The 10968-nt window shown below is 41.7% G+C and overlaps 1 protein-coding gene across 2 annotated transcripts; it reads right to left on the reverse strand.

Annotated features, from left to right (window-relative positions):
- Positions 1-2922: 2922 nt before the first annotated feature.
- LOC124114533 (BTB/POZ domain-containing protein 6-like) lies at positions 2923-10082 on the reverse strand. 2 transcript variants are annotated; one of them, XM_046475161.2, is made up of 3 exons: positions 10031-10082; positions 5612-5907; positions 2923-5224 (listed from the first exon to the last, which is right to left on the reverse strand). In XM_046475161.2, the coding sequence occupies exons 2-3, from the start codon at positions 5887-5889 to the stop codon at positions 4219-4221; spliced, it is 1284 nt and encodes a 427-aa protein (XP_046331117.1). In that variant the 5' UTR covers positions 5890-5907; positions 10031-10082; the 3' UTR covers positions 2923-4218. The 2 variants fall into 2 exon arrangements, with proteins under 2 accessions (XP_046331117.1, XP_048255467.1); XM_048399510.1 differs by lacking the exon at positions 10031-10082 and having other exon boundaries at positions 5612-5910.
- Between the last annotated feature and the right edge of the window lie 886 nt (positions 10083-10968).

The following is a 10968-nucleotide window of genomic DNA, read 5'->3' on the forward strand; positions in this document are numbered from 1 at the left end:
TCACATTACAATAACCAAGCGATACATTATAATATTGTAACATGAATAATAAGCGTGAAGATTAAATAAAGAATACACGTGAGAAATACATATATTTACTTAAAATCAAATCTGTTATAAAGCACATGTATTTTTCCCCTATATTCATAAGCTGACGAAAGCTTGTCCTTTTAGATAGTACGTGTAATATAATACTGAAGGATTTGACGTTGTGGGGATCTTTTTTATAATTCATGAATTGACAATTGAAATGTCAAACCCATGTACATGTTAATGAGTGATTTCTAATAAAGACACGGTGTCATCACAAGTAATCACAAAAAATGATTGTGTCCATAAAACAACACGCCCAAGCTGGGGCTACATTGTATCGCATATGAGTGAATAAATACATGCAAATTCCACATAAAAAATCTGTTGCCCAAAACCTTCCTCCTTCATGCAAATAAACACATTATTGTCTTTACGGCAAAACATGCATCCCCGACTTCCCCTTCTTCCCCCAGTCTCTCCCCTATGTCTATTTCCCCACATGCTCTGTTCATGCACTTCACATATAAATGTCCCCAATATCCATATAGGTTAAAGGAAAAGGACCCATTCTGCAGTACTTGCAGGCTACGAGATTTGAAAGAATTTACCGGAACTCGACGACCCTTCGTCCTTCCTTCCACCCGTCACTGTTTTATCCGAGTTTTATATGCGAAAAAGAGGACAGTCGTCCTTGCAAACGCCAAAGCAAACATGGACAACTGGGTAATTATGATCAATTATCAAGTATTCTGTTTGTCTTTGTCTTTTTTAATCGGCCACATCGGTCTTTGTCAGCAGCCAGTTTGTTTACAATATGGGGGATAACTCTTACTTCGTAGTACGTCACCCGAACATTGCCGACGTCGGAAATATCGGGATATGCGTAGTTTGGGCGAAATGTTTCTTTATACATGTGTTTTCATATATGTAGATGTCACCGAGTATTGAATTTGGAAGAGTTGAAAGATTAAATCACTAACCCTTCCTGATCTGAAAACAAATGTTTATCGACATTGTATAAAAACAAGTTATCAGTACGTTTCTGTAGGACTATCTCTCTTCGTGAAGTCTCACCGACAGACATGAAATGCCATGACTTATGATAGGATGGATGACGCTATGATACCATGGATGATGTCTTATGTTTCTGTGATAACAGAACCAGCTTGGTTAGGAGAATGTTGGAAAAACCAACTTAAAGAATTTTCTTCTGACAGATATTGACCATGTAGATCAAATTCGATAATTGATACTTGTGGATTTCTTTTCACCAAGCTCAATGGCACATTATTGTTTGAAGGGAGATAATATTATTCAGTATTAATTCAACGAATAGTAGCCCGCCTCCGTGGTCTAGTGGTAGAGCGCCCGCCCGGAGAGCGAAATATCCGAGGTTTGATCCCCGGCCACGTCATTCCAAACGACGTTAAAATATGGTACTTTTTGTTACCCTGTCTGGCGCTCGGCATAAAGGGGCTAAAATAAAAGGTTTTTTTCCTTTCAGCCCGGGACCCGCACTCTCTAATATTCCAGCTATATTAGTGCGGTCTGTAAATAATCGAGTCTGGACCAGACAAGCAAGTGAGTGTGCACCATGAGTATCAATCAACGTAGTTGGGATAGTTTACGATGACATGCATCAACCAAGTCAGCGAACCTCACCACCTGATCCCGTTAGTCGCCTCTTACGACAAGCATAGTCGACTTTTACGGCAAGCATGACTTGCTAAAGACCTATTCCATGTTCGGATTTACTTCATTGTAGCAGGGGCGGTCGGGTAGCCTAGTGGTTAAAGCGTTCGCTCGTCACGCCGAAGACCCGGGTTCGAATCCCGACATAGGTACAATGGATGAAGCCCATTTCTGGTGTCCCCCGCCGTGATATTGCTCGAATATTGCTAAAAGCGGCGTAAAACCAAACTCACTCACTCACTCACTCACCCACTTCATTGTAGCTATTACTTTGAATAGATATCAATGCCAACAGTATCATGTATGCCACTATGATTGTGTCAACTAAATATCCCATGTTTCTTGAAAACAATAACAAATGTTTCGGGGAGTCATTGTTGTGAAAACATATTACTGGATTTATTTTCATAATATGTTTTCTACTTTTATATTACGTAGATATCAAAACTGAAATGTGCCATATTCCAATTCCTCATTCTGAAGGTACCACATGCAAATTACAATTTGTTTTATCTACTAGGTTACACACGTGCGCTTTATGACAGTAATGATCTTTTCAAAACAATGCTGTTTAAACATTTTAGGTGCTATGGTGCTTTGAATGATTGTTAGCCATGGTTTAAACAGGCTAGACCACTCGCGCTCCGATCCTAGGGGTTTAACTGACCATGCCAATCATTAAACATTGGATCCGACTGGTTCTCGTCTTGAAATGCCGCTGCAAATCATTATATGTTATCTTCACCTGTAATGTCATGTGTTACTAACTTGTTTTTTTGATGCAATTTGCATTCAGCAGCTGTCAACAGGGAGCACAGAATGACCAAGAAACGAGCATTATTAAAGTATTGTACAACTTACTACAAGCTCAGTAAATATGTTATTGCAGTTATGAGAAGCAGATTAGTAAATATAACTTATTAAATTCGTATAATTAACAACTTAAACCAGTAGTTTTTTGAAAGGGGGGATAGTAATCTCTACTGATAATAGTACACTTTACATATCTACGATAGGCCACCTACTTATCTGACCCTTGAAGATTTCGGGGTAGAATAGGTCTTCAGCAACCCATGCTTGCCGCAAAAAGTTACTCTGCTTGTCGGCGTTAAACAACCAACTAACCAACCAACCTACTTATTTTGTTTGCATTATTCCAGCTATGTGACGGCGGTCTGTAAATAATCGAGTCTGGACCAGACACACCAGTGATTCACATCACAAGCATCAATCGACGCAATTGGGATCGATGACATGCTTCAACCAAGTCAGCGAGCCTCACCATCCGATACCGTTAGTCGCCTCTTACGACAAGCATATTCATATAACCCGTATATGTTACCATATGTCTCTGCACTTGGCAAGACTTTCGTGTGGGTTCTCACAGAGCGCCTCAGTTCCACGGCATAGGGGAATGCTTGGCTGAATGACACCTTGGTCAGTGAGATCCAGCCTAGAGATGCCTGGTCAAGATGGGTATGTGTTAGGATGTACAGTTGTCTTCACATTCTTTGACCCTGACCACTCAGACATCATCATCTTCCGAAAGGAGATCATTTGAGTTACAAAGGTACAGGAAGCTGTACACAAAATAATAAATAAAATCACATAAAGAGAAGACATGGTGTATTCTAGCTTAGGTAGTTTTTCACAATTAATGCTGAACGAAAATATTATCCACTGAAGCAGTGTGATGAAAAGAAACGTATCCAAACACATTATAGGTTGACACCAATCATAATTTCTGAAATAGCAATCAATATAGAAGAGAAATATTCTACATAGACTAATACATTCTAGAGATATGGAAAGCAATTAAAGTTTATCTACACATTGTAGAGATACAACAGGTATACATATTATATAGAGTTGTATGTAAACTGTCGTTCAAAAGAAAGCACACCAAGTAGCAATTAGTCAAATTACTTCATAAAGTAACACATAGAATAGAAATCGTGGTGAAAAATGTTGCACAAGTACAACCAATTGCATTCGATGAAATAAAGTTTTCCGAAAGTGTTAATTGTAATGAACACGTGCATTTTCAGAAAACGTCGTAACGAACACAGTAAACCAAAGCACACAAAAGATATGCTTCGTTTAACAGCAATCCACAGATATGGTATGGTTTGTCCAGTGATTGATATCATAAGCATCGATCCACGCAATTAGGATACGATGACATGCATCAACCAAGTCATCGAGCCTGACCACCCGATCCCGTTAGTCGCCTCTTACGACAAGCATAGTCGCCTTTTACGTTAAGCATGGGTTGCTGAAGACCTATTCTATCGCGGATCTTCACAGGATCCGTTGGTATGGCCCAGGAGGCCACACATGGCCGCATGGCAAGTACATTAGGATGTACCCGTGTTTATATGACCAGGTTGATGCGACGTTAACGGCAGAAAGGTCAGACAACTGGCAGGCCTAGAAGTGGACCACGTGTGACCACGCCCATAGAAGACATCCGGAACCGCTTCATCACACATCTCACATTTCTTCCAACATGAGTCTCGAGATGAGACCAGGTCCACTTTGTTCTGCAACTGATATCTGACATTTACCAAGTGAGATGTTGTTGAATACAGAAGAACCTGACCATCCATTTTTAATTGACGTTCTTGTCATTTCAATTTTATATCTGAAATCATTGTATAGAGAGAATTGCTTTCGCAGTTGCAGTTGGACTTCATTGGAAATACTTCTCTCTAACACAGTTGATACTTCTCTTGGAACCCACCTCTTAACAGAAGTAAAACCTCCGTCACTGGCATTTGTCTGCTGTTCTTCATACAGAGAAATGTTGTATGTGCAGCTGGCATTACCAAATGCCCAGAGACCAGTCAGACGAATGTCCTCGCTGCACGAGAAAATGATGCTGGAATCCTCCTGACAGTGTCCTGTGTGAATTCGGTCTGCATACAGAGCCACCCCCATGTTAAGTTTTGACTTCATTTTGAATGGCGCCACATCAGTATCAGGTGAGATGAGGTAACACAACAACTTGGTACATTCATCGCCCGATAATATCCCAGACGGTACAACTGTTTTAGCAAACAATTTCATGTCCATTAAGGTAAAGTCAACTTCATACACTGTATCCCCAAGGACAAGACGTTTGTTTTCCGGAGTGATCTCCCTTCCTTGACGTTTACATTCTGCCTCAGCCCACGAGAGGGCAGCACTGAAAGCTGTATCATCTGTTGCTATAAATTCCTCTGCACTTACAACTCTATGAAAACACGAACCACAAAGACCGGTAAAGCCAGCGACATCTCCATTCTGTACAATGAACTTCAGAGCCCTGTCAAAGAGTTCCTCCTCATCAAACACGTGGGCTTGTTCCAGGATGACACAGGCGTTCTCTGCTGTCAGGGAGGATACCAGGTATGTCACACACAGACGCTCCAGGACCCCCACGGCGTACTTCTTGGCCAGGTACAACACACCTGTCACATTCTCAGCAGTCAGCGATGACGTGTCTGTGTACAGGTACCTGCAAATCGGTGCAAAAAAAAGACTCACTATTGTTCAGGCTACGTGTTTGTGCATGTACCTTAACAACGCAGAATTGCCAAACGTTTACATACATATTTTGATATCAATCATGTCATAGCTCCACTTCTAAACAGTCGGTTAATGTTATACTTACAATATGTCTTCATGTTAAAATTCACATCCCTTCCAAATAAAATCCAAAATTTCAAGATCCTGAGCCTGTTATAGTGTTAAATATAAAGAGTAAAGAATATTGAAGTAACTCACTTGCTGCTTATTGTTACATGTTTGTTTAACGGCCAGTATGTCATTTAAGTTGGCAAGTTATTCCAGATGGTCATATACATCAGGCAGATTAGCAAATAAGATAATACCCATTCCTTACCTTAACATTTCAGTGAATGTTTCTTCCTCCACGTCAGGTACCTTGATGTCTTCTTTCTCCGCCAGGGGGCCACACAGCATGGCGTGGAACACACAACTCCGACTCATCAGCACATATCGGTGAGCTCGGACTAGCTTCTCTTCTTTCCCAACCAGGAAGCTGACGTCATAGGAGTCCTCAGAGGTCAACATGTAAAGATTACACTCCGCCAAGGACTTCCCACCCTGCCAGTTATTAACAAACCCGGAGTTGTCTCCCCTTATTTCTTCAGTGTCCATGGTGTTTCTGACTGTTATCTGCTGGAACGACAAGAGGGGGGATTATATCCATAGTGGCCATGGTGTTTCTGACTGTTATCTGCTGGGACGACAAGAGGGGGGATTATATCCATAGTGGCCATGGTGTTTCTGACTGTTATCTGCTGGGACGACAAGAGGGGGGATTATATCCATAGTGGCCATGGTGTTTCTGACTGTTTTCTGCTGGGACGACAAGAGGGGGGATTATATCCATAGTGGCCATGGTGTTTCTGACTGTTATCTGCTGGGACGACAAGAGGGAGGATTATATCCATAGTGGCCATGGTGTTTCTGACTGTTATCTGCTGGGACGACAAGAGGGAGGATTATATCCATAGTGGCAATGGTGTTTCTGACTGTTATCTGCTGGGACGACAAGAGGGGGGATTATATCCATAGTGGCCATGGTGTTTCTGACTGTTATCTGCTGGGACGACAAGAGGGGGGATTATATCCATAGTGGCCATGGTGTTTCTGACTGTTATCTGCTGGGACGACAAGAGGGGGGATTATATCCATAGTGTCCATGGTGTTTCTGACTGTTATCTGCTGGGACGACAAGAGGGGGGATTATATCCATAGTGGCCATGGTGTTTCTGACTGTTATCTGCTGGGACGACAAGAGGGGGGATTATATCCATAGTGGCCATGGTGTTTCTGACTGTTATCTGCTGGGACGACAAGAGGGGGGATTATATCCATAGTGGCCATGGTGTTTCTGACTGTTATCTGCTGGGACGACAAGAGGGGGGATTATATCCATAGTGGCCATGGTGTTTCTGACTGTTATCTGCTGGGACGACAAGAGGGGGGATTATATCCATAGTGTCCATGGTGTTTCTGACTGTTATCTGCTGGGACGACAAGAGGGGGGATTATATCCATAGTGGCCATGGTGTTTCTGACTGTTATCTGCTGGGACGACAAGAGGGGGGATTATATCCATAGTGGCCATGGTGTTTCTGACTGTTTTCTGCTGGGACGACAAGAGGGGGGATTATACCCATAGTGTCCATGGTGTTTCTGACTGTTATCTGCTGGGACGACAAGAGGGGGGATTATATCCATAGTGGCCATGGTGCACAGAAAAGTGTCCCTGATTGGTACCTGGTCAAACCATGACAATCATTCTTGACATGGACAGTCACGAAGACAGTCTTCAACTATACACGAGTATCCCCGTTCCCGTAACTTCCTTAAGGTTTACGATCATGAGTGAGTGAGTTACGTTTTCAGAAATGTTCCAACAATATCACGACGGTGGACACCAGAAATGAGTTTCACACACTGTACCAATGTGGGGAATCAAACAAGCCTGTAGTATCGTCGCGACGAGCGGACGCTTTAACCACGAGGCTACCCCACTACCTCTTACGATCATGAAGGGTTTACCCCAAAGTCTAGACATGGCAAACTCATTTCTTTTGATGGTACTTTTCAATATGTTTTTCTTTTGAAGTTTACACGATAAACGGTTTTTCAATTGGACGAGAGGTCGGTCACCTGAACGCGTAATTGATGTTCATAAGTGTATGAACGACACAATTTGACGTCCATACGTTTTTCACGAGACCGTGTTCTTGAAATGACGTAAACACTGACGGACTACTTCCACATTCCTGGGGAAACCCATGGGAATTCCCAACCACGAATACATACAAAACCATTGGGTCCCTTTAGACCCTTTATTCTGGAACTCGGCGTTTTAATATACATTGAGAATCGTCAGTGCAGTTTGACTGCAAGATAGTTCACTAATACCCTTGCTACGATCCATCCTAGTGAAGAAAACGAAGAAATGCACACCCAACTATCGTTGTATCGACTCAATGTGTGTCAAGGTCAACAGTGACAGTCTCCAGCAATCTATGTATTTACCTTAGTGTCTATTTGACACATCTTTAACCACTCTATGATCGGCCAATCGATCCATGATGACTAAAGCATGTAACCGCCACAGGTTCATTTACAACTTCCGAAATCTCTCCCGTCACATTTATCGTGTCGGCCATTTTGACGTCTTGTACTGGATGTAAATGTATTACGACGCGCTGTCATTGTGACTGTCTTACTATGGTAGTTCTTAATAGACCTTCCTCATCTAATGAACGCATGTGTTCTGTCAGATGTCAACTCTCTCTTTGAGGAACTATTTTATTCCGCGATACAGCTGCAAGCTCCGACGTTCATACAGTTTGGCCCTCACTCTATGAAGGTTCATACTCCAATGAAGTCACACAAAGTGAAAGTCAATTCTTAATTAAACTACTTGGCTGTAAATCTTTAGATGTGTCAACACTTGCATATTCATGTCATACACGCCCCATGGTATGGGTACATTAGGTAATATTGAAGAACCATTCTTTCACTTTGTGCGAGTTCATTGGATTATGAACAGTCGTAGCGAGGGTATAACCACTGAGGAAGTGAGTGTGGGTACGTTATTTCATGCAACAGTCAGCAACAGTCCAACACCATTACGGAGACCCGTAAACATTCCATTCTTGGTCAGGAAACCAGTGGTTGATAGCATGAGCAACGACCATCGGTACAATGTAACACGATCATTAAATCGCCCATTATTACCACCCACTAATCGGCTGTTACGACAAGCATGGGGTTTTCGGTGGACCTATTTTTCTCAAGAATACGCTCATAGAATACGATACCGCAAGTAGAATGTGTAATGTGGACAAATTTACCATTTTCGCGAACACCTGGTGTCATCATTGATTTTCATGAATTCATAAATTTGTTATCACTGTTTTGTGACCAATGAAATCCGTTTCGGCGAATAATCGAGACTCTTTTCTTTTGGTGATGACGTTTGGAATTTAGGAATTACAATACGTTTATTCCGAAATAATCATTCATATTTTATCAAGTTACCCATATGAGAAGCGTTTCTCGAGCTATAGCAGATTTTGTGACAAGTTAAAAGAATGTGTATACAGTGATGTAATTGACGGACAACATTATATATGCCAATACAGCTTTATCAACGTAAATCTTGAAAATATCTCACGGTGGCTGAGTGAGTGAGAGTGAGTATGGTTTTACGCCGGCTTTTAGCAATATTCCAGCAATATCACGGCGGGGGACACCAGAAATGGGCTTCACATGTACCAATGTCGGGAATCGAACCCGGGTCTTCGGCGTGAAGAGCGAACGCTTTAACCACTAGGCTTCCCGACCGCCCGTCACGGTGGCTGAATGGTTTCAGACGATGACACTCGTTATCCGATCATTTGGGGCAGTGAGTTAACTGAAATACTGTTCAAAGGAGCAGGACTTCTTGTTAACTCACAAATTATTTCAAAATAACAATAAATTACCGTACAACACTAATCTTCATGATAAAAGCAATATCATAGTTCTGAAAGCTTAATCGGTCCTGAGTCAAAATGTCGTTTTATAGAGATGAATATCAATGAACAGGTAGGCAAGACCTGTCTTTTCCCTCGACCCTGTGGAGTCAAATTAAATGTATAGTACTCATTACCAATCTCGAACCTTATTCACTCATCTGCGAGGAATGGTCTATACAAACAAGTAGTTACAATCATTTTCCAATTTTATCTGCATCCATCGTAAAGTGTACAGAATGCCCACGTTTGCCACCAAGTCCGTCATTTATCGCCCTTGAATCCAATTGTTTACTTACTCGCCCTACATAACACATACATGATAGTATCTGTACATTTTGACTGCCTACAGGTCAAGGTTACGAATCAACCTAGTCAGTCTGTGTAATTTCTTATCAGGCATGAACATAGATTTTCTTGTTTTGCATCGCAGATATCAAAACCCTAATTAATCACTATTTTTCATGTTGACACACATGTGGTTGGAGTTCCGATATCAAAACGTTTATGTATTTTACACAAGAATAGTATTATTACTAAAGTGACTGATCTGAGACCTAATTAGGGGCGTGTACGACATGTTGTTTTGATAGATCTGTAACTATCACACTGTGACACCTCCCACTTATTGTTCAGGAAATGCTACTTCTAACTGAGAAATGTCTTTACATACGCATATTTTACACATACTGGACAGCCTGTTGTCATATTTACTGCCATCTGTTTCGTACTGATTCAATAAAACACCTACTCACCTGGATCACCGTGTGCTAGGCAATGATGTCACATTTGTACTGTGAACTTGCCTCTGCATCACATGATTTTGATAACGCAACAAGGCAGAGCCGATTGTCAGGTTGTCTGAAAGGGTATGCACGTCTCACTGGTTGATAGAGATGGGTTGAGATTCGCTGAGACAAATTTGGGGAAAGTGGACGCCACGCATGCTCTGACGATGCTTGGCATCTTTGCCACGTAGTTTTCTTTTGTACATGTGCTGTATGTACCGCCGGCAGTCATGTGTACATATGTTACTGTTACAGCGCCACCCCCACATCTATCATGGACCGTGCCACTCATTGATATTGATGAGGAGAAGATGAGTTTATCTTTAGGACCCGGCCAATGCTGTTTGTCTACTGACCCCCTTTTGAAAATAACATAACCATCATAATGAACCACAATTTACTAAACCCAAATACCGTTTTATTGAATCGCTCCAGTATTTTGCGAACCAACATTTAAATGAACCCCTGGATCTGCCACTTCTCATGGCGTGTCCAAGTAAAAACTGTGGTTGAAATGTAATACAAAACAATATGGCGGTAGTGCGCATATCCAAGTAAACCGATCTAGCGAGCTATGAGGGTTTTTTTTTTATCTCCCCGGGTGATTCAGAAGCATGTGCACTATATGTGTGTTTCTAGTTGCATAAGGTAAAGTGGATACGTTTTAGCTTTAGTCTTTCAGTCTTTCGGTTTGCATTTGGTGTAAGTCACTGACTTCCATTCTGTGTGAGTCCATTGGCGTATGTGAACGTTACGCCACGATCAGCAATAGTACAAATACATCACGGCGTATTATAAATAATCGAGGCATTGCAAACCAGTGGTTGATAGCTTGAGCAACTATCAACGACACGGTGACAAACTGTCAGCAAGATCACTCATTGTAATTAAAGCGACACAACCCT

Source organism: Haliotis rufescens, unplaced genomic scaffold, assembly GCF_023055435.1.
Source record: "Haliotis rufescens isolate VD_foot unplaced genomic scaffold, xgHalRufe1.0.p SCAF_2, whole genome shotgun sequence".
In the NCBI taxonomy this organism is placed as follows: Eukaryota; Metazoa; Mollusca; class Gastropoda; order Lepetellida; family Haliotidae; genus Haliotis; species Haliotis rufescens.

What these genes read in the sequence shown, in the direction of transcription:
- LOC124114533 (XM_046475161.2), bottom strand. Translation starts at nt 5,889, where the DNA reads ATGGACACTGAAGAAATAAGGGGAGACAACTCCGGGTTTGTTAATAAC. An exon ending in ACATTCACTGAAATGTTAAG is followed by an intron (nt 5,225 to 5,611) that starts GTAAGGAATGGG and finishes ACCGATTTGCAG; the next exon opens with GTACCTGTACACAGACACGT.